The 27,357-nt window shown below is 44.3% G+C and overlaps 1 protein-coding gene across 1 annotated transcript in view; it reads right to left on the reverse strand.

The window, feature by feature from the left end:
- The window catches only part of SLC35D3 (solute carrier family 35 member D3), a 47,006-nt gene extending 21,304 nt beyond the window's left edge, over window positions 1–25,702 (reverse strand). Inside the window, exon 1 of the mRNA XM_077486783.1 lies at window positions 25,099–25,702. Coding sequence (XP_077342909.1) covers window positions 25,099–25,534 — 436 coding nt within the window. The 5' untranslated portion in view covers window positions 25,535–25,702. The remainder of the gene's footprint in view (window positions 1–25,098) is intronic.
- Between the last annotated feature and the right edge of the window lie 1,655 nt (window positions 25,703–27,357).

A 27,357-nucleotide genomic window follows, 5' to 3' on the forward strand; every position in this document is an offset into this window, starting at 1 on the left:
AGCCCTCAGACCGATACGGATAAGGATGACAAACAAGGTTAACATAAACTCGCTTCCTTGAAATGGACCTGAAAGTGTGCCCTGGTCTAACGTACGGTATGCCAAAATAAGGGGGCATACCTTAAAATGAAATGAATATGAAATGGGTGAAATGAGTACTCACTTGAGGAGTATGCTTAGAGAAATGCCCTGATAAAGGGGATGGGTGGGCGGGTATCGCGCACCGGAACCGACGAGGAAGACGGGCGGACGGCTGGTTAAATACTCCACCGGGCTCCTCCCATAATTTCAGGCCACCATACTGGCCTTTCTATTTATGGTCCAGAGCCCTCAGACCGATACGGATAAGGATGACAAACAAGGTTAACATAAACTCGCTTCCTTGAAATGGACCTGAAAGTGTGCCCTGGTCTAACGTACGGTATGCCAAAATAAGGGGGCAAAACATCCAGGTAGGGGTTGCACTTTATTGAGACAAGACTGTCACTGGGTGAGTTTGACAAAGGCCTGGGCCATCTCTATTTGCAGTTTGGGTATGTAACGGGCAAAACAGGAGGACTTCCATCTACCCAATTTCTTGATAACATGGACCGGGACCCCTTGGCGGGAGGCAGTAGAAGCTGCTTCGATACGGAATAAATGTCCGGAGTAGTGAGCAGGATTGAGGTGAAGGATGCCCAGGAGTATCCTGACATGCTCCATGAACTGGGCTGCGTCGAGAGGTTTCGTGTGAAAAGGCAGAAGCGGGCCAGTTCCTGGTTGGTTGGCCAAAAGGGTCAACAAGCGGATGAGAACAGTGACCGGGCACCAGCGGCTGTCGGTTTTATAGAAGTGTATGTCCATACCCGAGCCAAGCTGCTGCGTCTTGGAGACTGCTAAGTGTAAGATGAAATGGTCTTCGTATCGGACCAGGTGGTGCTTGTACAGCATGCGTGCTGTGAGGCTACTACAAGTAAACTGGCTTGGCCGTAAGAAGCCGTAGAAGGCCAGGTGTATGGCTGCTTGTAAATGCCACTCATGTGGAGACCGAAAGGTGAAGTGGCCAGGATATCTGACATAGTTCTAGAACGTCTCCTGTGAAAGGCGGAGGTTTGGTGCCGGCCCTCGGCTGGCGCTTCTGGACACTGCGCATAACAGCCCGAACGGTGTGGTAAGAAAATAAGGAGGGTACGGTAGGGTCCTGGAGGGACGTGAAATGTTGTACACCGGTCAGGTATAGCCGGATCGTATTAACGGATAACACCAACTGCGAGTGGCAGTAGGAAATGAAGGCTACGACTCGCTTGACACGGGACGTCACTGTGCTGTGATACGTGATGAAGCGGTTAAAGGCCCTCCAGGCTGACTGATAGGCCTTGAGGGTATTGCGGGAAATGGAGTGATCGATAAGTTGGGTAGCCGCTAGGAGGTGAGGGGCTAATCCAGGGTTAGTTGAGACCAGTCCGGGATAGCTGCTGATGTTGGTCCGGCTCCGGGTACCTGATCGGAAAAGAGACAAGGTTACAGCGGGAGAGGGCGTCCGCTGCCTGATTGAACTTACCGTGGATAAAGGAACAATAGATGTTGAACTGAAACAACAACAAGAGCTGGACCAGTTGACGTAGGAAGGACATAATCAACCGAGAGGACGCCTTGGCGCAGCCAGGAATTGCCAGTAACTGGGGAGGCCAGGGAGCTGCGAGCCGGAGGTGGCCAAAAAACAGCCGCAAGCCCGTGGAGGCCGCTGCGTCGGTCATCACCTGGGGCGAAAGGGAAGACACGGAGGGAATGAACAGGGAGACGCCATTCCCAGACGATAGGAATTCCTCCCGCATAGCAAGGACTGCTATTGCCGCGGGATTCAGGCTGAGGACTTGCTCTGGATCCTGTGAGAGGGACAGTAAAACCAATAAGTGTGACACAAGGCGCGACCCTGAGGGATGATGCGCATAGCGAACTCAACATGCCGTGTAGGGACTGTAGGTGTCTTTTGGACGACTAGACTGGAGAATATGCAAGGATATAATATGCCCCTAAAGATGGCAGTTGTGATGGCGAGCGTTTGCCGTTGGCTATGGGCTGATGCCTCTGGATGCCCCGAGGTGGGGATCTTGCTGTATGGGCCGTAACGACAGATGGCTCTCCGTGCACTGTAAGGATAAGAAATGTTGAACGCTGGCTAGAAATAGCCTGGGCGTGCTACAGGAAGAAGCCAGTTGCGTGTGACAACATGATCCTGGTGCGGGACGGAGGCTGAACTCAACTGTCCTAAGGAAGAGACGGATAGACAGACAACAGTGAATGGTTTGTAAGAAAGCCACGGGAGACGAGAGGCCAATTAAGTGCTGCTGAAAATGACGTGTAGCCAGTTTGTGTGCCACTGAGAACGTGCTTGCCAATGAATGATTGCAAGAAGTTATGCTAAGTCATGAGCCTTGGCGTGACTAAAGTTGTGTTTAAACATGTGCTTGCGACAATTGCCCGGGAGTTTGTCACTGGAGATGTATACGTAGTGACTGTGAGCCATTCGTGTTACCGCATGTGCACTGCGAAGACTACAGGAGTTGTGCTTGAATGCATGTTTGGATGCGTGCTTGCGATGATTGCAAGATGTTACCCAGGATGCGTGCTTGCCATGACTGCAAGATGTTATGCTAGGATGCGTGCCTGCAACTAATGCAAGGAGTTGTGCCAGGACTCGTGCCTGCAATGACTGCAAGGAATTATGGTAGGCTTCATGGGTAGCCAGGCCAGAAAAGACAGAAGTCCATCCGGTCCAACCAAATCAAAATAAATAAGGTATCACACAACCCGACACCCATTTCTACGCCCGCAGCTGATCCAGAGGAAGGCAAAAAACCCCCAACAGAGCATAGGCCAATTTGCTACAGCTGGGGAAAATTCCTTCCTGACCCCTCGAGAGGCAATCGGATTTTTCCCTGGATCAACTACACCTATAAATATAAGTACCCCGTAATACAACGTACATTTAGGAAGGTATCCAGGTCTTCCCTAAAGCAATCTATTGAGCAAGCCAGAAGTGCCTGCCGGCAATGATTGCAACAAGTTGTGCCTGGACACCTGCTTGCAACGATTGCAAGAGGTCTATGCTCAAATGCGTGCTTGCCATGATTGCAAGAGAACTATGCTCGAATGCGTGCTTGTAATGAGTGCAAGAGGTCTATGCTCGAATGCGTGCTTGCAATGATCGCCAGAGGTCTATGCTCGAATGCCTGCATGCAACGATTGCAAGAGGTCTATGCTTGAATGCATGCTTGTAATGAGTGTAAGAGGTCTAAGCTCGAATGCGTAATTGTAATGACCGCGAGAGGTCTATGCTCGGATGCGTGCTTGCAGCGATTGCAAGAGGTCTATGCCCGAATGCGTGCTTGTAATGAATGCAAAAAGGTCTATGCTCGAATGCGTGCTTGCAACGATTGCAAGAGGTCTATGCTCGAATGCGTGCTTGTAATGACCGCGAGAGGTCTATGCTCGAATGCGTGCTTGCAGCGATTGCAAGAGGTCTATGCCCGAATGCGTGCTTGTAATGAATGCAAAAGGTCTATGCTCGACTGCGTGCTTGCAACGATTGCAAGAGGTCTATGCTCGAATGCGTGCTTGTAATGACCGCGAGAGGTCTATGCTCGAATGCGTGCTTGCAGCGATTGCAAGAGGTCTATGCCCGAATGCGTGCTTGCAACGATTGCAAGAGGTCTATGCTCGAATGCGTGCTAGTAATAAGTGCAAGAGATCTATGCTCGAATGCGTGCTTGTAACGATTGCGAGAAGTCTATGTCTGGATGCGTGCTTGCAACGATTGCAAGAAGTCTACGCTTGGATGTGTGTTTGCAACGATTGCAAGAAGTCTGCGCTTGTATGTGGAGAAAACAGCGAGACACGCCTAAACGAAGCTGTGTTTCCCTTTTGAAGGCAATCTATAATGAAATGAGGCCGAGGAGCAAGGCCCCCCGGCAGGCATCCAAACATTGAAGAATCAACTGGACCCAAGCCGGGAAGCGGTATGTGACAGTGAAATGAGAGAACCTGCCATGACAGAGATCCGGATCGCCATGCCACAACTTGCGACCGAGCACGAAACGGATTCTGGAGCATGTACTGAAATGAGGCCATTCCTGGGGCACGCCGAGACGAATTTGGTACACCGATGTGACTATTCGTACCGGAACGTGATAGGTGAAATGAAATGAAAAACCCATGACAAAGACAAGAATCAGAGGACGAGCCCTTGAACCAAACAGATGAATCCTGTCTTTGGAGCATGTACTGAAATGAGGCGTAGCAGCTGGGCACACCAGAACGAATCGGTGCATAAGGAATGCGACAGGATTCGAATTGGTGCGTAATAAGTGACAGAAATGATATGCCATGACAGAGACAAGATTCAACGACTGGACTGATGGTTACAACAAAGAATCCGTCTCTGGAGCATGTACTGAAATGAGGCGTAGCAGCTGGGCACACCGGGACGAATCGGAGCATAAATAAACGCAACAGGATTTGAATCGCAGCGTAATAAGTGACAGAAATGATATCCCATGACAGAGACAAGATTCAACGACTGGACTGATGGTAGCAATAAAGAACCCGTCTCTGGAGCATGTACTGAAATGAGGCGTAGCAGCTGGGCACACCAGAACGAATCGGTGCATAAAAAATGCGACAGGATTTGAATTGGAGTGTAATAAGTGACAGAAATGATGTCCCATGACAGAGACAGGATTCAACGACTGGACTGTAGGTTACAAAGAATCCATCTCTGGAGCATGTACCGAAATGAGGCGTAGCCGCTGGGCACACCAGGACGAATCGGTGCATAGAGGAATGCAACAGGGTTCGAATTGGAGCGTAATAAGTGACAGAAATGGTATGCCATGACAGAGACAAGAATCAGGGACCGTGCGTGAACCTGCGAGTGATTCAGTCTCTGGAGCATGTACAGAAATGAGGCCGAACCCTGGGGCACTTCAAAGCGAATCGGTGCACCAGAGGTGCGACAAGATTCGCGCCGGAGCGCGACTAGTGACAGAAATGATTTGAAACGGTAGAAATGACTGGGAGTGAAATGATTTGACATGAGATAAAATAAGATACATAACATAACTGCATGAATGAAGAGACATATATTCGAACTGGAGCAGACAAAGCGAAACGTGTGGACTGCTTGCCTTGTCGTAACAAGCAGTCGGCTGTGAGTCGAACGATTCGACCGATACTAATAGAAATGCTCGGGCAGTCGAACGGTTTCGAATGCCGTACCTGCGAATGAATCGCCTGACGTGGCGTAATCGAACGTGTCGAAAAGGTGATAACGACTGCATCGAAAGTAGAAAACAGCGACATGCGTACGAGGGCCACAGAAAACATTCGATTTGAAAGCAGCGAGCGGCTCGTGAGTACAGGGAATGTTGACGGTACATCGAATACATGAATTGAAAAGGGGGTGCCGAAGCCCTACCTGCGACAGCCAGCCCGACGTGCAACGACAAATTCGATGGGTACGGCGACACTCCGACGGCGAAACCGACGGACGCTGCTGAACGAGAAGACGAGTTGTCAAGACGGGGACGAAAAATGCGGGAACTGGCGAACGGGCTCACTGCGTCTGGTCTGAATAGCCGGCGCTTGATACCTGACGTATCGGGTATCGCGCACCGGAACCGACGAGGAAGACGGGCGGACGGCTGGTTAAATACTCCACCGGGCTCCTCCCATAATTTCAGGCCACCATACTGGCCTTTCTATATATATATATATATTGCTGAGTGCCTGGGATGAGAAAGATTATGCTGGTGAAGCAGATAAATTGCAGACGTGCCTCTTCTATGTCCTGTCCAATCACAGTATCAATAATGAAAAAAGACATAAAAATATTAAAACAAATGAAAATAAACATTTTAAAAGTTTAAAAAATATTATTAATAAAAAAGGGAAAGAAAAAAAATCATGGCTGAGAATCTGCTACTCTCTAGAAATCCTGTCCAAGAAATGTCAACTATGTTATATGGGAAGGGTTGCAGTGTAAAGAGATTAAATAAAGTGGGGCTCAGACTGTCAGACTTGGGGGCGCTTACAGTGTAGCTTTTTTTGCAACTCCAGATGGCGGCCTTTGCCTGTACTATAGCTTCAATGAAACAAAAGCACAGTATGAATTTCAGAGGAGGACCTTTAATTCATCCTCCCATCTTCCATTCATGGATAGCTTTTCATTCATGGAAGCTATAGTATGAATGAAGGAAGGGTATGGAAAGGCCAAGCATAGTCAGCACTCTTAAGTGCCTGTGACAACTGTATTAACCCCCACAGCACTGGAAGCTCATCTCTACTAACAATGTATATTCAATACTAACAGAAAAAGCTACAGTATATTGCTGATTGGTATTCTCCTTTGGAAAGAAATTATCAGAACATTCACAAGGCACACTGCAGTTAACATGCACCATTCCTGTTTGTTAACTTTCCATATCAATATTCTGTATCTGTCTAGCTACTGTGCATCACACAATTATGAGAGGATTTTTTGTCCTGTAATAGGAGTAAAAATAGGAAACAGAACAGATACACGGTAGAGAACTGTTTGAATATACTGTAAATGCACAATACTAGAAACCATTGAATAAATTAGCTTTAACTCTTTTACACTAGAAAAAAAGAACGGAAGAGACAAACAAAGAGACGCCTTTCCCTTTGCTCTAATCTTGCTCTAGGTTTTGTTCACCTCATTGGCTACACCACATTACTCATTTATGCTCCAGACTCATTACCCATTGCATCCGCGCACTCAGTCATGTCGAACAAAATGTTTCCCAGATACTGAATGAACAACCTGTTGCTCAATCATTCACATTCCTAAGCCCCATTTAAATCTAATAAAATAACATAAATGTGTTTGTTCTGTTCTGAACATGAGAGCCCTGGGCTGGATTTTTCTTCTTTTAGGCCTTAGGCACATTGTCTGATTCCTTCCCCAATCAGTTCCCACACAAGCCATTAGTCCTTCCATTCCACACCACCAGTACCACCAGCCTACCTCACCATCTTTGACTAGCCCAGACCTTGCTCCATGGTACTTCCTACTTTGTCAAAAACTTTACACCTTTCTTGGCGTCATGTACCATGGAAGGCTCTTTGCACCTCTTCAGTGCATGGCACAAGCATGGCCACCAGAAGTCACAACTAGTGCAGAATTTAATTGTAGAGCTGTTCTGCCTTTGCCACTCAAAACAGGGACAGATATTACTCACAGTTAAACCCTCAAAATAGGGTAGAATCATGCAGAAACCACAAAAGCCAAGGGCTGGGTTCATACTGAAGCACAGAGTGGCTCACAGCAGGGGTCCAGTGCATCCCCGTTTACCAGTTCATGTCCGATTTCATTCCAAATTTTTGGCTGAATTTGGACCTGAAATGGACCAGAAGGCGCACAGGATTCCTTTGCAATTTGCACCAGAGCCGCTCCAAAGATATGTGAACCGGCTCCATAGAGAGCCAGCCACAATCTCCTGACATGCAAATTGGATCCACATCTAATTCTCAACAGTGTAAACCCTGCCTTAACTGTGTGTTTTCGCAGCAGCCATCTTGGAAAAGCCTCAATTTTGTGCATTGCCTTTCATGGAATAAAATGTAATATATTTTTACCCCAACATGGGTGGCAGTCTAGACCCCCTTTCAAGTGTAAGTTCCCTTCAAATGTGGTGTTAGAAGCAAGGAGCAGAGAGCAAAAGCTTTACCTCACCCTAGGATCTGCGCCTACATGTGCCAAATTAGAGGTTCAGCCCTAAAACCGCCTGGGCATACATCACAAATGCCATGCTACAAATAATGTTTCCCAACAACATTTACATTGCTCATCATAATGCATGCATAACTGACAAACCTCAATCATATTTAGTAACTGCAAATGCTACAGAAGAACAGCATTGTTATTTAGTAGGTATATCCAATATAGGATAATATTTTTAGTTCAGCTACATTTGCATTGCCAGTTATGTACAACCTGTACTCTGCTCTGACAGAGAATATATCTCTTTGACATGTAAAAGGAATCTATCTTTATTCATTTTAAAGTCGCAATGTATACTTTGGTGAACCATAATCAGAGTCTTTTTAGGACCCGAGTGAGCAGTTTGAGAACAGTGCTGTTTGTTAGGTTTTAGCCAGGATATGAATGTTAGGGTAACTCAGTTCTCAAAAAAATAGATCAGTGGAATGTAGGCAGGAAGATAGGTGCATAACCACACTTCCAAAATTGATGTTCATATCATTTATCATCGAATACCAGACAGTATTTTATATATGGTGGATTATCCTACCATTATCCTCCCAAGGTCTATATCTATCACCAAAAAGAGTCACCAAATCACTTTTACACAGTTACTAGAGCAGTGATGGCGAACCTTGGCACCCCAGATGTTTTGGAACTACATTTCCCATGATGCTCATGCACTCTGCAGTGTAGTTGAGCATCATGGGAAATGTAGTTCCAAAACATCTGGGGTGCCAAGGTTCGCCATCACTGTACTAGAGCATTCAAACCCTGGCCTCAGACTCAATCACATTATGAAAATGTGGGGATTACAGCCAATTACAACAACAGATAAAGGGGTGTAGATGGGGTGCAGCGTGGTGCAGGGACAATAACTCACACAGGCTGGTGCAAAAAGTAGCCAGGTACACTGACAGTTCTAATAGCGTGACAGGAGCAGGTTCCAGACGGAACGACAGCATCTGTTATGGTGGAACAGAATGTGGCCTGGCTGTCTGTCTTCCCTAACTGGGAAGGTGTCCAGAAGAGATACCCTTACCCTCCTCATCAGGAACCTTTTCCTAACTCTACTAGTGACCCTAACAGATGGGGTACCTGTCCCTACTCTGTCTACATGCAAAAAGCATGCCAACCCCAGGAGCCAGGGCCTTAAATAGTTAAATGGTTGACCCATGATGACTCCTTGAGTCACATGGGGTGGCAGAATCCGATGGGAAAGCTTCTCCAGTGACCCCGGAAACCACAGAGTAAACTAGTTCTTCTCCAGCAATAGTGCCACTGGGGAGAGCACCCCCTGCCGTGGTGAAAGTAGACTGCACCTGCCTATAGGGGCCTTTAATGACACTGATCTGTCTGATTCTCTGCAGAGATTTCCTAATCTGCTCCTATTCTCTCTCTTTTCTCCTCACTCTTTTGTTTGACTTTTTCTGGCTCTGGAGCCTTTTTATACAGTCTAACGCTATGTTCACACTAGTGCACCTGCAACAATCCGATCTTCAGTGCGATTTTGTACAGTGTTTTTGACACTTTTTTTATGTGTTTTTGATGCGTTTTTCATCCTTTATGCATTTTATGTGCATTTTACATGCATTTTACCCCTGTTCTGGTGCATTTCCATTGATGTCTATGGGGCCGAACTCATGCTACAGCCACACCAAAGTGGTACATGTACCTTTTCTAAACATGTGCTGTCAGTTGAAACTCTGCCAGCTCCTTAAGGGTGGGGTTATAATGCTCTTTGCATACCTCTCACTTTTTGAGATGGCAACGAGGGACACCTATTATAAAAAGGATGCTGCCATGGAACACACACCCCTGCCACGCCCTCTTAAAGGAGAAATATACAAAAAAATATATTAGTTACCGTAACCACAGGTGTCAAACTGGTTGCGCTCTAGCTGCTGAGGAACTACAACTCCCATGAGCATTGCAAGGCTGACAACTTGAAGGCCGCTAGTTTTACTCCCCTGAGTTAAACCCCCAAGTGCTTTTTTTACCACTAAAATTACTTTATACTGGTTTTTGAAATTTACAAATGCAGCAATGTAGAAATTGGATGAAAGGTTTAGCACTGGGAAACACATTTTGAAAGATAAATAGTGCATTTTATATATAAATATACAGATCCATCCAGTGACCCGCAAGCTACTGTCCTTTCAAGATCTCCAAAGCAAATTGGATATACCAAAACAGTTCTTTTTTACTTACCTCCAATTTAGACGCTATATTCCCTCCATATCTCCTGCCATGGCCTTGGAAAAACCTAATGCCTTTGAGGTTTTGTGTACCCACGGTCCTTACCAGAAAGGTCTCATATCCTCTATATACAAGATCCTCCATGACTCATCATCACCCACGTTAGAATCTCATCTCTATATGCGGAGATGGGCCAAGATTTTACCCACTCCTTTATCTCTTCCTCAATGGCAGGAGATCTGGACTTCCATTTCTAAAACCTCTAGATGCGTGGAGCAGAGAGAGACAGCCTAGAAGGTTTTGATGTTTTGGTACAAAACTCCTGAAGTTTTGCATAAATATGACCCCTCATTATCCCGATTATGCTGGAGGTGTCTGCGCGACGTGGGTACGCATTACCATATCTTTTGGGATTGTCCATTGATCATAGCTTTCTGGTCCTCGGTTCAATCCCTGCTCCAATCAGATGTTGGAGATAGATATTCTGCTAAACCAAGCACACTACTTATTGGGCCTCCCGGTCCCGGGTATACCTAAACATGCCAAGAAACTGATGGCATTTATACTTTTAGCTGCCAAGAGAGTAATACCTGCCCACTGGCTGTCGCCTGCTCCTCCGGCGCAAGCCCAAGTAGTCTCAACCATTGCGCAGATGCGCAGGATGGAGCATATGACGGCAGTGGTCCAGGACTCCCTACCCCAATTCTCTAAGATATGGGATTCCTGGGACAACTCCTTATTTAACTGGGAATCCATATCCAGTTACATTGCCAGATACCCCTAGGGCAACTTACTGTGGTTACGCCTCATATCTCCTACTTCCATAGCACGTTTTATCACTGTGCAGTTACTGTATCCAGATCCGTGGTGTACCTCCCCCCTTCCCCTTATGTTATCTTTATGTGCTTTTCTTTTGTAACATGAAGCCTACTTAAGAATGATTCCTATGCTGTGATTATGATGATATTAATGATTGTTTGCAACGTATTTGTTTTTCTTATGTCTTGCAAAAATATTTTCAATAAACACACATTTAAATAAATAAATATACATATCAGATCAAAATGAGGGACAAATGAGGAGGAAAGAGGGACAGAGGGACTTTACTCTAAATCAGGGATAGTCCCTTGAAATCACGAACAGCTGGGAGCTATGGTCTTTTGCATAAGTCAAAGAGTAGGACGAGGACACTGTAACAAATTCATTCCGTATCCATAAATTAATGAATGAATCCATAAATACAGTGTTTTGCTGCAGATTATGTTTACTTGTAGCATGAGTACTTATAAGAAGAATAATGCTGAAAAAGAATGCGGTTGATGGATAGAACCATAGATGTGTCTGTTATCTCATCTATATTATTGAGCCCATGCTAATAAATGACTGATATAAAAAGATGGCGATAGATAGGTGCCGCTATTTGAAATATTTATTTTACACCCAGTATATAAAAATATTCTAATGTTTACTTTGACGAAAACCTCTTAATAAAAAAGCCTGGTTGACTAAGAAGTTGTATTGGGGGTTACTTAGGAAAGGCAAATCCAATTTGCACTGCAAGTGCACTTGGAAGTGCAGTCGCTCTAAATCTAAGAGGTAGATCTGAAATGAGTGGAAGCTCTGCTGATTTTATCATCCAATCATGTGCAAGCTAAAATGCTGTTTTTTATTTTCCTTGCATGTCCCCCTCGGATCTACAGCGACTCTACTATAAGTGCACTTGCAGTGCAAAGTGGAGTTTCCTTTAGTAAAAAACCCCCCATTGCATTGATTTCTCTTTCTGGCTTTATATTTCCAGTAGCTCCTTGCTATCCTCACTCAATAGAGGAGCCTATTGGCCAAATTTCACTATACTAAGGGTGTCATGGTAGCTTAGTGGTTAGTACTTCTGCCTTGTAGTATAGAGGTGTTCAGTTTGAATCCTGTGCAGGACACTGCTGGGAGTTGGTATGTTCTCCCTGTGCCTGCATAGGTTTCCTCCCACCCTCCAGAGACATGCTGGTAGGCTAGTAGGTTCCTGCCCAAATTGACCTGTTTGAGTGTATGCATGCACACAGGGGCGCTGCTAGGGGGTGGCTATTGGGGCTATAGCCCTGAATCTGGGGCCCATAGCCCCGAGTATCTTGTCGCAGGGTCCCTGCCTAACCAGCGTGTTGCCGCTGCTGCGGCAGGCGGGCTGGCTGCAGGAGAGAGGCAGAGGAGAGGAGAGAAGCGAGCAGGCGGAAGGAGCAGAGATGAAATCTCTCTCCACCCGCTCCATGTCAGTGCTCTTCACAGCCAGGCCTCTTCAATTTGGGAGCGAGGTGCAGTGAGCAGCAGAGAGATGACATAATCTCTCACTGCCCGCCACACATCAGCACTCTTCCGCCCTCACAGCATGGTGGAGTGGAGGTCACGTGCTTCCTGTCATTGTGGAGCTCCACTTTGCAGCCAGACCCCCTTGCTTCAATGTCGGAGGTGTGGCGGGGAGCAGTGAGATGACATCTCTCACTGCCCGCCCTGCATCACCGCTCTCCTGCTCTCACTAAATGGACCAGCGCTGTCAGCCTGCCACCAATGCAGTGCCAATGCACATTTGGTGGCACTGGCTGGCGTGGCAAGTGAAAATCCACATCAGTTGGCGAGTGACAACCCACATCTGGTGACCGGTGACGTGGCAAGTGACAATCTGTAAATGGTGGCAGGAGATGTGGCAACCTCCAAATGTTGCCAGCAGATGTGGCAAGTGACAATCTGCAAATGGTGGCAGGAGACGTGGCAAGTGACAATCTGCAAAATGTGGCAGGTGACATGGCAAGTGACAATCCACATCTGCTACCAGGTGAAAGTGGCAAGTGACAATCCACATCTGGTGACAGGCAACATGGCAAGTGACAATCCACATCTAGTGGCAGGTGATGATGGCAAGTAACACGCTGCATCTGGTGACAGGCGACGGTGGCAAGTGACACGCTGCATCTGGTGGCAGGAGATGTGGCAAGTGACAAGCCCAGGCTCCCACTGATTCTGCAGTGTGGCGAGTTGAACCAAATCATTATATAGTAGAATGTAACAATAGAAATTATGCACTTCAGTCACCCTGACACCATTATGCCATGATGATTGAAGCGCCAACACCAGCCATCGCCTGTGACAAATTGCTTACCACTGGTCTCCCCCCCCCCCCCCACACCAGGCAAAAAGGTTGGAGACCACTGCTATGAGCTCTAGCCCCAGATCTTTTGCAGACCTAGCAACACTCCTGCACATGACATCCCTCAGATTGTAAGCTCACTGAGGGCACAGACTGATGTAAAAGTATGTAAACCACTGCGCAAATTGTTGTCACTATATAAATGCCTATAAAAAATAAATAAGCAGGGGAAGATTGGACTTAGTGAGTGTGAAACAAAAAGAGTCCAAGCTTTTCAGAGTAAAAATATCATATGTTTTATCTCTTGAATTTCCCACATTGACGAGCCTATCCCTTTATCCCCTCATTTACTCCCACTGTTATTCTGGGACACCCTCCCCAGTTAAGTTCCTTTTGCATTTGGTTAAAAAGTAGGGTAGCATCGCTGCACCTAGAATAAGTTTTCATCTACCTGAAGTTGTAATTGCTTTATGACACCTAAGACCACCTATAGTGGTTTTTGTATCACTCAGTTTCATTACCTATGGGAATTGTAATATGCTCTTCCTGTTGCTTTGTAACGTCTGGGTGTTTGCTGTATGTGATGTTGCCCTTTTTCTTAAAAAAAAAAAAAAACAGTAAAAATTAAGTAAATATATCATATGTTTTTAATAAATTAAATTAAAAGAGAACTTCGGGTTTGCAAAAGAAAAAACGTTATACTTAACTAGGTTATTGTAGCATCGATCCAATGCTGCATCTGTCCCCCGCTGCCTCTGTACTTAGAACTAAGCGATCAAACATCATTGATGGATCAGTTCTCCCCTCCGCTCTGAGCAGAGAGTGGTGACCTCCAGGGCTCACTGCAGCACTGGGCTGGGGAGGGGAGGAGCAGCTGGCTCAGTCTCCCAGTGGCACAGCTGAGAGGCTTATCCAGCTGCTGGTCCGGGGTGGATCCCGACTGTAAAGTTGCCATCTTTCCCCAGCCTGGACCAGTTAAGTGATGTCAGCCGACAGCGGCTTTAGCCCGCTGTCAGTTAAAACTGGGTCACAGAAGTGGAGACTGAGTTGCACTCCTGTGATCCATAGGAGCAGTAGGGTTGAAACAGCTTTGCTTATACTTTTCCTTTAACCGCATGCCGACCAGCCACTTTAGTTATACTGCGGCAGCATGGTTCGGCTGCGCAAATCGCCGTTATACTACGCCGGTAGCATAAATGGCCACTAGGGGGCCCGTGCGTGCCACCGGAGCCACGCGCGTCCCCGCTCGCTCCCCGAGCCGATGCGAGTGCCCGGCGGTCCCAATCGCCGCCGGGCTTCCGCGATCGCTCGGGGCACATGGAGAACCGGCAGCTGTGTGTGTAAACACACAGTTTCCGGTTCTCTGAGCAGGGAACTGACAGATCGTCTGTCCATACAGAGTTTCCCTGCACAGTCCTATCCCCCCTTCAGTTAGAACACAAAATAGGATACATATTAACCCCTCCCCTGCCCCCATAGTGTTAACCCTTTCACTGCCAGTGACATTTTTACAGATTTTAATCGCACTAATTGCTGTATTAATGCCAATGGTCTCAGAAATGTGTCAAAATTGTCCGACGTGTCCACCATAATGTGGCAGTCACGATAAAAATCGGTGATCGCCACCATTACTAATTTTGTAGACGCTATAACTTTTGCGCAAACCAATCAATATATGCTTATTGCGTTTTTTTTTACCAAAAATATGTAGAAGAATACGTATCAGCCTAAACTGAGGGAAAAAAATGTTTTTTTATATATTTTTGGGGGATATTTATTATAGCAAAAAGTTAAAAATAATGAGTTTTTTCAAAATTGTCGCTATTTTTTTGTTTATAGAGCAAAAAATAAAAACCGCAGAGGTGATCAAATACCACCAAAAGAAAGCTCTATTTGTGGGAAAAAAAGGACGTCAATTTTGTTTGGGAGCCTCATCGCACGACAGCGCAATTGTCAGTTAAATTGACGCAGTGGTCTGGTCTTTGGCCAGCCAAATGGTCCGGGGCTTAAGTGGTTAAAGATCAGGAAGCAAATGCATACATATTTTTCAGGGTATTCTATTTAAACTTTATTGATGTGATTTAGAACATGATAGTCATAGGTATGTGCAGCCTATTGCATTAGGATGTGTACCCTAAAGCTCAAAACACACATGCCTTTCGCTGCAGCCTCAGCTGCACAGGACAATGAATGAATGGGAAGTGCGTTGTGCTGAGCAGCTTCCTGTTCATTCACAAAATTAAAGTGTAAAAATTGTAAGGTGAACTTACATAGGACCCCCGCCTCAGCCCTCCCCCCTCCCCCCGGTCCCACTGACCTAGAATCTCCCATTCTAAGCCTGGTATATCCGCATTAGGAGTCTGGGGCTTAGAAATCTCCTAGGCATCCACACGTCTTCTCCATATCTGACTGGACAGGCTATGCAGCTGCTGATTGGTCAGTGTCGCCCATGTGACAGCGCTGACCAATTAGAATGCTCCGAAACATCCCTCCTGACTAGGTACATTTTGGACATTCAGCTCAGGGGATTTCTAAGCCCCAGCCTCCTGACGCGGATATACCATGGGTGATTGCCGCAGTCCAGGTCAGCGGGACTGGGGGGGGGTGGTGAGGAGGGGGTCCTGTGTAAGTTCACCTTATAGATTTTTCTGTAAAGGTGAACTTATATTTAAACATAGTAAACAGAGTTTACTATGCTTCAGTTGATGAATGAACACAGTGAATGTGTTCACTGTGTTCATTTAGAAAAGTAAGGTGCTGGTAGATGACATATTTACCAGCCCCTTGCCCCACTCTCCACCCTGAAACATTCCCCGTAGCAGCTGGGGGGAGATGGGGGAGCCTGGGCAATAGGGGGAATTGGCACTGCATATAGTGAATATGATGTGCCTATGCACACCTGGCACACCCCCTGTGCACACCTATGATGATAGTCATGAATTAGATCAAGATAACCTGAACATATCCCAGGGTGTACCCATGTCATTCACTGGTCAAAATGTGTACATACTGAAAACATCACAATTATTTGTATGAGTTAATTGGGCAGAGCATATGTTCAATTACAGTTGTTAAAGTATAACTAAGCCTGAAACTTTTTCTTTTCCTTTGGATGGAGTAGGGAATTGTTTTTTTTACTTTATTTTTTAGCCATCTAAAACCTCGTACACATGATCGGATTTTCCGCAGACAAAACCTCTGACTTTTGTCCGAAGGTGTGTGCCTGGATTTTGTATCGCATACAAACGGCAAGGAATTGTCAGCCAACAAGCACGAATGAGGTGACGTACTACATGTTTTTTCAGCTCTTTAGCGCCACCCTTTGGGCTCCTTTTGCTAATTTTGTGTTAGTAGAAGTTTGGTGAGTGTTGATTAGCACTTTTCATTTCGCACTTTTCATTTCATGCTTTTCAGTTTGTTTCTGAACGGCCGTTCATCAACCAGACATATTGCGGAATCGGAGGAGATAATGTGTTATTTATTATTGGCCTTGGAGTTATTGCTTTGACCCAAATCCAGTCCAGGAACGGGAGGAGGAGGATTTCTTGGACCAAAAATTGGTTACTTTATTAATCGTGACCAATTATGTCATCTGCCTTTGCTGCAGGAGCTCCATGAGAATAATCCAGATGTTTTTCAGAATTATCTCTGGATGACGGACCCCTACTTTTAGCAACTCTTGGCATTGTTGACCCCATTATATTAAGAAGCACGACACATGCATGAGGCTTTTATTTTATTTTTTGGTTGAATAATAATGATTTGATTTGTTATATTTTCTATATTTTTGGATGCATAGAATGGACTTTTTGGTTAAGTTCTATTGGCAGATAGCATGTCTAATTTTATTTATTTTCTTTTTTAATGCACAATAAAAACATTGTGGAGAATAATACTTGGCTATGTGTATTACTTCAAATGACAGTTTGGGAGTAGGCAGTTACATTTTAAAAAAATGCAATGTAAAATTAACAAGGGACACCAACATAGTTGTATCTTTGATCTTAAAAACTACAGGATAATGGTGTTGCCCAAAATAAATAAATAAATAAAAAAGCATAATAATATTATTCTTTATATCACTAGAAAGCCTTTGAAAGTGTGTTTGCAATAACTCCATCAGTATCACCAGCAAAGCAACTTCATTATTATCCCATTAAAGAAGAAGAGAATGTGTGCTGAATTTCAAGATTTCATAATTCGCCACGTCACGAATGTTAACCTTCCTAGCGGTAATCCCGAGTCTGGCTCGGGTTGGGATTTTAGTTCCACGAGCGGTAACCCCGAGCCAGACTCAGGATCACATCGCTGGATGCAGGGAGGGCACAGGGAGAGTTACTTACCTTGTCCCCTGGATCCAGCGATGTCCTCCGCGCTGTGTGATCGAGCTGTCCTCCGCTCCATTCACAGTGCCGAATGCCGCCGAGCTCCGTTCCCAGCGACGTTACGGCGCACGGGAGCGGAGAACGGTGGCAAATTCAAAAAAGTAAAAAGACACAAAACACACACAGCACTGTAATCTTACAGATTACAGTACGGTATTAAAAAATTACACACCCCCTTTGTCCCTAGTGGTCTGTGCAGTGCCCTGCATGCACTTTTATATTATAAATACTGTTTTTTCTGCCTGGAATTTGGAGATTGTCCATAGCAACCAAAACGTGTCCCTTTTTCAGTGTTTTAGGATTTGATTACATTATTTATCTTAACTTTATCATACCCGGGATGTCTAATGGACTAATTGAACAGATTTAAGAGAGTTATTCCTAAGAATTCCAGGACTACAATATAAAACGCCAAATTTCCATGCAAAATAATTGTACCGCTTTCAGCACCTAAAACCAGACTGAATCATACCGCCAGGGAGGTTAATTCTGCATTACGAACGCTAGGCTTGTCTTTGCTTCTGAGCATGTGTTTTTGTACTTTGGACTTTTGTACACCCACTTGGAAAATCCAACAAGAGACATTTGTCCGTGGAAAATTTTAAAACCTGCCATCCAACATTTGTCTGCGAAAAATCCAACAATTGTCCGATGGAGCGTACAAATGTTTTAATTTTCAGCCTGTCATCACACATTTCCCATCAGAAAATGAGATTGTGTGTACGTGGCTTAAGACTTGTACACAAGATTCTCCTTCACTTCCTGTTCTGTAGACACAACAGGAAGTAAGAGAAAATCTCTCCAGAGTCAGTAAATCTCCTCTTAGCCCTTGTACACACGGTCGGACATTCTGACAACCAAATCCGTTGGATTTTGTCCGACGGATTTTGTCCGAAACTGTTGTATACACATGGTCGGATGAAGTTGTTGGAATATCCGATCGTTCAGAACGTGATGGCGTTATTTCGTTACGACGGGACTACGTTCAGGCTAGTAGCCAATAGCTTTGATGTAGGAATTTTATCTGAGCATGCGTGGCACTTTGTCCGATCGGAATTCTCTACACATGATCGGAGTATGTCCGATCGGAGCAGTTTGTCAGAAAATATTTCCAGCAAGTTGGAAAATTGGGTCCGACAGATATTCGGAAACAGTCCGATGCATACCACACATAGTCGGAATATCCGACAAAACGGTCCGATAGGACACATTCCGTCGGAATCTCCGACCGTGTGTACAAGGGCTTAAACAGTTGTCACCAGGACAGATGTCCCCATTGTAAGATCTTTCCCCTATATAAGTTCTTGTGACAACTCAAACATTTTTTTTCCCTTACTTCCAGTCCCAGTAACATTAGACATTGAGAGGTGACTCTCCATAATGGGGACACAGACAAAAAAAACTCAACAAATCTTCTGATTCTTCCAAACTGCATCCAAAACTAATTTTTAAAAAAATGGTTGTAGATATATTTTAAGTAGTTTATTATTTTATTTTTTTAAAGATTAAACCAAAATACGTTTTTTTCAGACTTTTTAATCATACCTATGTGACTTTAAATCAAAAAAATATATTTAGAAGCATGCAAAAAATATATACTAAGCTAGGCTTCTTAGTGACTTGAAACATTTGCATAATAAAAGAGAAATCTAGGATTTAAATACAGTACACTCTGACATAATAAATATAATGTTCATCGGCAGGCAGGGTAATCGGTGATTTCATGAGAGCAGTGGGGGAGACTGGGAAACACATAAAACATGACAAAGATTTATTACAGTGTACCACAAGCTTCATCAGGCGCTGGCTGACTTGCAATGGGTGGGCTTATTAAAAAAAAAAGGCTGTTCAAAGAGCCGTGGTTTGATTTCCAGTAATCCATAGTAGCCAATCAGAATTCTCCTTTCATCAAAGTGGTCAGAGCTAAAAGCTGATTGCCACGGGTTCTTGTATTACATAATGATGACAGAGAATTTAATAAACTCAATTTACGCACAATAGCCAAGTTACTATTGTCATTAAAAAAAAGACACAAATTCTTTCTGCAAGCTACAAATAAAAAACGTCTTAAATAATAATGGGCTGAGCAACGTGTTAACCCGCTGCTTTCTGGTGCATGCAATTCATGACAAAGCAAGCAGAAGATGGAAATGTAACATTTCCCCCTATAGAAAGGCTGATGAATAGCTCATTTTATTCTAACATCAATACGTGTCCCTAGGAACTAGTTTGGGACCGCTTAGACTTCTAACCGGAAAGGCAATACCCAACATAAGAAGAACAAGGGCTGTGTTTGGTGACAACAGCCAATGGCTACTTAGTATCTCTACTTATTTACTAAAACTTGAAAGTGCAAAATCTGGTGCAGCTCTGCATAGAAACCAATCAGTGTCCAGGTTTTATTGCCAAAGCTTAATAGAACAAGCGAAAGTTAGAAGCTGATTGGTTACTATGCACCGCTGCACCGGATCCTGAGTGCATTCGTTTTAGTAAATCTCATACGCAATTCAGGCATACCCCACTTTTAAGTACACAATGGGATTTATTTACTAAAGCTGGAAAGTGTAAAATCAGGTTCACTTCTGCATAGAAACCAATGAGCTTCCAGGTCTTATTACCAAAGCTTAATAGAACAAGCTGGGGTTAGAAGCTCATTGGTTTCTATGTAGCAGTGAGCCTGATTTTGCACTTTCCAGCTTTAGTAAATAAACCCCATTGTGTACTTAAAAGTGAGGTATGCCTGTAGATAGTTTAGGTTGGTCCTCATATTGTATATATTTGGTAAATCTAAAGTTAAGTGTACAGGGATTGTATGGTTAGACTGTAAAATTAAGATTAATGAGAGAACATAGAATCCCTGCACTGGTTATGGAAACATAAAATGTATGTAAACTCTAACAATACATTTCTCTCATTTGCTCCTTTTTGATCCATTAAACATAACATTGAGAGCCTTGTATTAGATCTGTTTAACATATGCAAAAAAAAATTAAAAATATCTTGTCATCCATTTAGAAATCTTGTGAGCCGATAACTTCCTGAGTTCTCTGCCCCTGGACTGTTACCAGTTAGCCTTGTTCTCTGCTATAGTCACAGACTACAAATCACCTCCCCCTGTTATAGAGATGAAAAGGGAGGTGTTTTGTAGTCCCAACAAACTCCTTGTCCTATAGTGACAAATGTTGCTCAGTACGGTTGTCAGTCTAGGATAGTGATGACGAACCTTGGCACCCCAGATGTTTTGGAACTACATTTCCCATGATGCTCACCTACACTGCAGAGTGAATGTGCATCAAGGGAAATGTAGTTCTAAAACATCTGGGGTGCCAAGGTTCGCCATCCTTGTTCTAGGACATACCAGCCTAGAAGTGTGTTAATGGGAGAATTACTAGGTGAAAATAAAGGAGAAAGGTGTGAAAAAGAAAACGAATGCAGCATCACATTAAGGCTGGGTTCACACCACAGCAATGCGGGAACGCCGCGAATCCGCGGCGTTTTCCCGCATCGCATTACTCCCGCCGGCAGTTCACACTGCCCTATGCGAACGGCTGGGAGTGTCAATGATATGTTAATGACACCCCCAGATCCGTCCGCATATCGCAGTGCGATCTGCCGACTCGCACAGGAATCGGATCGCATGGTGTGAACACCCATGCGATCCGATTCTGTTGCGGACCAAAAAAAGGGTCCCGTGCGAGTTTGCTGCGGGAGCGATGCGAATTCAGCCATACTATCTGTATGGCTGAACTCGCATCGCTACGGAGATCGGATGTGATTTGCACTGCAGTGCGGTGCGAATCACATCCGGATCTCCCCCCACAGCAGTGTGAACCCGGCCTAAAGGACAGGTATGCTGCAATGCTATCAAGTTTTGTTCTTGGATTTCAATATTTTTTAACATACCATAGCTGAATACTGCAGTGTATCACTGTGTGTGTCTTAGGGGTTTATTTACTAAAGGAAAATCCACTTTGCACTGCAAGTGCATTTGGAAGTAAAGTTGTTGTAGATCCGAGGGGGACATGCATGCAAAACAACAAACAGCATTTTAGCTTGTACATGATTGGATGATAAAATCAGCAGAGCTTCCACTCATTTCAGATCTACCCCTTAGATCTACAGCGACTGCACTTCCAAGTGCATTAGTAGTGCAAAGTAGCTTTGCCTTTAGTAAATCAACCCCATAGAGTCCTAGGGTGGAAACTCCCCTGTCATGCTACTGTAACATCCGCTATAGCTGCACTGCACAGTGATCAAATCTGGACAGGTGCTGTTGTTAAATGATTTAAGCCAGAGCACTCTGTCAGTAAGTGGTACCTCCCCTGACCTATCTAGCTGAAATGAGACTAAGCCCTGGTTCACATTGCAGCCATTTGCCATGTTGAATCGTATTCCAAATCGGCAGCTATTTCCGGAAATGGCAGCGTCCGAATCGATGCAATGCCACATTTGCGGCACCGCACCTATTCCCAAAAGTAGTTTCTGTGCTACTTTTGGCGACTTCAGGGTGCAATTTCAATAGACCTCTGTGCAGAAACCTGCAGAGATGTCCCTGAAATCGCCCCCGAAATCGGAACTGACATGCAGGAATGAACTCGTGCGCATTCAGTTGAACTCGCGCAATTTCATTCCCGCGGTCAGTGTGAACCTGGGCTAAAGCTGCAATGTAAAGTGTATGTAAACTCCAACAATAGATTTCTATTATTTGCTCCCTTTTGGTCTGTTAAATATACCATGTGAAGTGTTTTATTGCATCTGTACTAAAGGTGTACAAAATAAAATCTGTTCATCCGAACATTAATCTCATGAGCTGATAACTTCATGTACTCTCTGCCTCTGGACTGTTATCAGTTAGCATTGTTCTCTGCAATTTCCATGGACTACAAAACACCTCCCTTTTTAATGTAGATTAGAGGGGAGATGTCATGTAGTGCTAATACAGTGTTATGTGGCCCCAATATACTACCTGTTCTAGGGAGACAACGCTGCTCAGGAGGGTAGTCGCTCTAGGATAGGACGTGAGGTTACATAGTTAATCTGCTTGAAAAAAAACATCCATCCAGTTCATAAAAAAAAGATAATATCAGGATTACCAGGTGAAAAAGAAAAGTATGAAAAAAGAAAATCTAAGAAGCCACCCATTTAAGAACAAGTAAGCTGCAATATTCATAATTTTTGTTTTTTGGGTTTAGATACACTGTATGCTACCATAGCTGAGTACTGCAGTGTATCACTCTGTCCTGGAGTCTAGCTCACCACACACATTACAATCTGGTTGTACAATGTCTGTTACATCTACCAACAGCTATGTAGTAAAAGAGCCTGCCTGCTTATATTAACATAAACTGGATAGATTAGGTAGGTCAGCATACTACATAGTTTTGGTAGATCTAAAATTGATTGTACAGTCAGATTGCAGCATGCGTGGTGAGGTTTATTTTGGCCATAAACAGTGTGATAAAACTGAGCGATCGATGCCATATTCAGCAAACCATTCAAATTGGACATTGACTGAGCAAAGGCAAAAATGGCATAGCTGAGCAATGAGCAACAGTGACTTGTTTCGATCAACCCAATTTGTTCGGCTGTGATGAAAAAAAATCAATTGTATAGGGCAGTGATGGCGAACCTTGGCGCTCCAGATGTTTTGGAACTACGTTTCCCATGATGCTCATGCACTCTGCAGTGTAGTGGAGCATCATGGGAGATGTAGTTCCAAAACATCTGGGGTGCCAAGGTTCGCCATCACTGGTATAGGGTCTTCCGATTGCTTGGGAGTACAAAAAGAGACCTGTTCGGTCTGATCGACTTGATGCAATCAATTTATGTATGAAATCCATTGAAACTAGGGGTACACGTGTACGGAACAATGAATTATGCTTGCCATGTGATTCATTTTAGCTTGATTTAAGCAACTGAGCAATTTCGATCGATTGCTTTATAGCACTGTGTATAGATATCATTAGAATTATTTCCTGTGTATACAGGGTGGAAACCTGCCCTCTCATGCTAGCAAAAGCTCCTGTAACATCTGCTATAGTTACACAGGGATAAAATCTGGACAGGTGCTGCCGTAAAATAATTTAAACCAAAGCACCCTGTCAGTAACTGGTACCTCACCTGACCTATCTAGCTGAAGGTAAACTAAGCCTAAAGCTGCAACTTAAAGTCCTTCTCAAGCTACCCATACACCTTACAATCTGATGTGCAATCACCTTTGCCCCTGTTCACACTGGTGCGATTCCTCGTGCGATGTGACAGTTCCAAGTCGCACCCCATAGTTGGCAATGGAAAAGTTTAAATAGCTGCGACCCAGAAAAAGGTTCCTGTGCTACTTTTTGACAATTTCAATGCAAATGCCTAGACTTCTGTTGTATGAAGTCGTAAGCCACAATGAAATCGGCAGTGTGAATCGCACTGATGTGCGGCTTTGAAATTGCACTGAAGAATCGCACCGGGGTGAACAGGGGCTTGGACCTGCCATGTAAAGGAAGGACCTTCCTGATTTGATTTCATTGATTTGGTTTAGCTTTGGCCTCATATTACCTAGTTTTAGTAACTCTTAGGCTAGGTTCACATGAGTCCTGCTGCGGTTTGCAATCCGGAGTCTGGTGTGGTTTTGTTCACCGGTTCAGATGCAATTCAGGTGCAAATTTTTACTGGAATTCGCACCTGAACCGGACCCAAAATCGCAGAGGACCCTTTTCAGAAATGCAACATGGCCACCCCAGACACGTGTGAACCAGCTCCGAGCTGGTCCGAGTTACAGGTTATGCAAATTGCTTAAAAGTGCATCCAATTCACATATATGTGAACTCAGGGTCACTATACGTGTTACAATCGGATTGAAAATTCTAGCTTCTATCACCACAGAGTTGAGCGAGCTAAGATACTTTACACAGCAACTTTACAGTACATCAAGACCTCTGGAATTAGTCCTACCGTATAGATTGTTTGTATTTTGTATGTAATGCAATGATTGATGTATGAGTGGTGAATCCTTTATTATACAGGCAGTATACATTGGCGTGAAGTTTAAGCCACTTGTTTGGCACTTTTTTTATATGATGTATTAAAGATAATTTAATTTTAATATTGTGTACTGGTGTGCCTAAAAAGTCCAAATTCTATGTTCTCTCATTAATCTTAATTTTACAATCTAACCATACAATCCCTGTACACTCAACTTTAGATTTACCAAATATATACAATATGAGGACCTACCTAAACTATCTACAGGCATACCCCACTTTTAAGTACACAATGGGGTTTATTTAGTAAAGCTGGAAAGTACAAAATCAGGCTCCCTTCTGTATAGAAACCAATGAGCTTCCAGGTTTTATTTCCAAAGCTTAATAGAACAAGATGGGGTTAGAAGCTCATTGGTTTCTATGCAGAAGTGATCCTGATTTTGTACTTTCCAGCTTTACTAAATAAACGCCATTGTGTACTTAAAAGCCGGGTATGCCTGTAATCAACTCATATTGAGGCATAGTAGTTGTTGGTGGATCTAAAGGAGATTGTAATACGTGTGATGAGCTTGATTGTACAATCCGATCCGTGTATGGGCAATCTAAATCAGAAACTCGATAGATGAAGTGAAGGAACAGATCACTTACCTGCCAAAGCAGCACCACAGGTGGTGATGAATACGGCCACCAAGACTCCTATGGAGGGGATCCCGTTCCTTAGCACCAGTACTCCAATTAAGAGAGTCACAAAGGGCAGACATCGCTTGAAGACCACATACATGGGAAGACTGAGTCCCCTTAAGGACCACAGGGTGAGGCTGGACTGCAGAGTGGAGAGGATGGTGACCCCTGCGAACACCCGAGCTAGACTCAAGCCATAGGGGGGCACCGAGATCTTCCCACAACGTCTGAGAACTTCTAAGGTGATGGCTGCGGTGGAACTGGTCATACACTGCACTAGGGTGAGGAAGGAGAAATTATACTTGCTGATGAGAAACTTCAGCAGGATGTTCAGAGAACCTGAGAAGACCCCATGCGCTATGGCCACTGAGATCCCCAGCATCCGTCCCCTGCACATTTGCATCCTTATCCCAGCGCAGCCCTGGAGCACCAAATAAACACTTTTCTCTGTAAGCACAGAGGCTGCGAAGGGAATCCCCTGATGGTTTACAGTCTGCCTGTGCACCAACTGCACCTACCTACCCACTGATCACCCTTCTTCTACTGCTGTGGACAGCAGCTGCAGCACCACCACCCCGATGCTGGAAAGAAGTAAGAAGGAAAGGCGAGGAGGATAAAAAAAAAAAAAAAGAAAGGGAAAAAAAAAAAGTAACTCCCTGGATGAAAATGATCAATAGGGGGGACAAAACTGTAGTGTGTATAGGATCTGTCTCCGGAGTGCCTCACCCCTCCCTCCTCCACACTGACGCATTTGGACCAGTGTGCATATGCAGACTCCATTTACTTAATTATTGGGAGTAGCGCTTCACCTATTTCCATTGATGAGTCAACCTTACTGTACAGATTCTGGAAGAAAGAGGCTTTCCTTGTAGGAGAGGACCAGTCTGCTGCTGCAACCCTCAAACCAGGACCATGGGTGCTGAGAGCTCTAAAGTAATTGCCTTGTCCTAATCCATTAAACAGGGGACCTTAGGAAGATGGAGATCCAATAAATTACTAGACAGAGGTCACCAGACAATAGAAGGAACCTATTGACCTAGAGCAGGGAATCAAATCCACTACTGAGTCCCCAAGAAGTGCCTTCATTCGGCATTTAGTCTGATGGCACATTTTCACAGCCTTTCCTGGTTTAGACATTATTTGAGATAAAGAAGTTAAAATGTAATATATTGCAGATTTTCAATCCTTAAAGCGGAGCGGGCTGTGTCCATGTCCCCTCTGCATAAGCGGAGCAGACAGGGAGCTGTGATCCGCCTTCTCAGTGGGGATCAGCAGACAGATCCCAAGCGGAACAGGTAGATCAGCTGTGGGGGTCCACCCTTCTTTATTTTCACCTCTCCAGAAACACACTTCCTGTCTTATGCCGATTACACACGGTTGGACTTTCCGGCAGAAAAGGTCAGACGGAATAATTTCATGGGATATTCCGATTGTGTGTGGGCTTCATCTGACTTTTTTTTTCAAAAATTCTGATGGACCTAGAAATAGAACATGTTTTAAATCTTTCCGACGGAATCAATTCCTATCAGGAAACCGTTTGTCTGTATGCTATTCCAATGGACCAAATACGACGCAAGGGCAGCTATTGGCTACTGGCTATTGAACTTCCTTTTTCTAGTCCCGTCTTACGTGTTGTACATCACCACGTTCTAAATGACCGGACTTTAGTGTGATCGTGTGTAGGCAAGTCCGTTTCAGCAGAACTCCGTTGGAACTCTGTCGGAAAGACCGTCAGAGTTCATTCTGACAGAAAAAACGGTCATGTGTACACGGCATTATAGTGGCCATACACACTTCAGTAGATGATCAATGTCTTTTATAATCAATCTATCCCAATAGGAATAATAAATCTATAGAGTACTGTACAACCCATTCAATGGGTATGCCACACAGGGAATTGAATTCTCTTCCACTGTTTGAGGACACAAACAAAAGTTATTGATAGTGTTTCTGTTTTCACCATGCAACCTTAACCACTTCAATACAGGGCACTTAAACACCTTCCTGCCCAGACCAATTTTGAGCTTTCAGCGCTGTCGCAGTTTGAATGACAATTGCGCGGTCATGCTATACTGTACCCAAATGAAATTATCATTTTTTTCCCACAAATAGAGCTTTCTTTTGGTGGTATTTGATCACCTCTACGGTTTTTATTTTTTGCGCTACAAATAAAAAAATACCGAAAATTTTGAAAAAAAAATGTTTTTTTTTGTTTCAGTTTCAAAA

The sequence above is a fragment of the Lithobates pipiens genome, unplaced genomic scaffold (genome assembly GCF_037356315.1).
Source record: "Lithobates pipiens isolate NorthernLeopardFrog02 unplaced genomic scaffold, aLitPip1_a1.2 Scaffold_18, whole genome shotgun sequence".
NCBI lineage: Eukaryota > Metazoa > Chordata > Amphibia > Anura > Ranidae > Lithobates > Lithobates pipiens.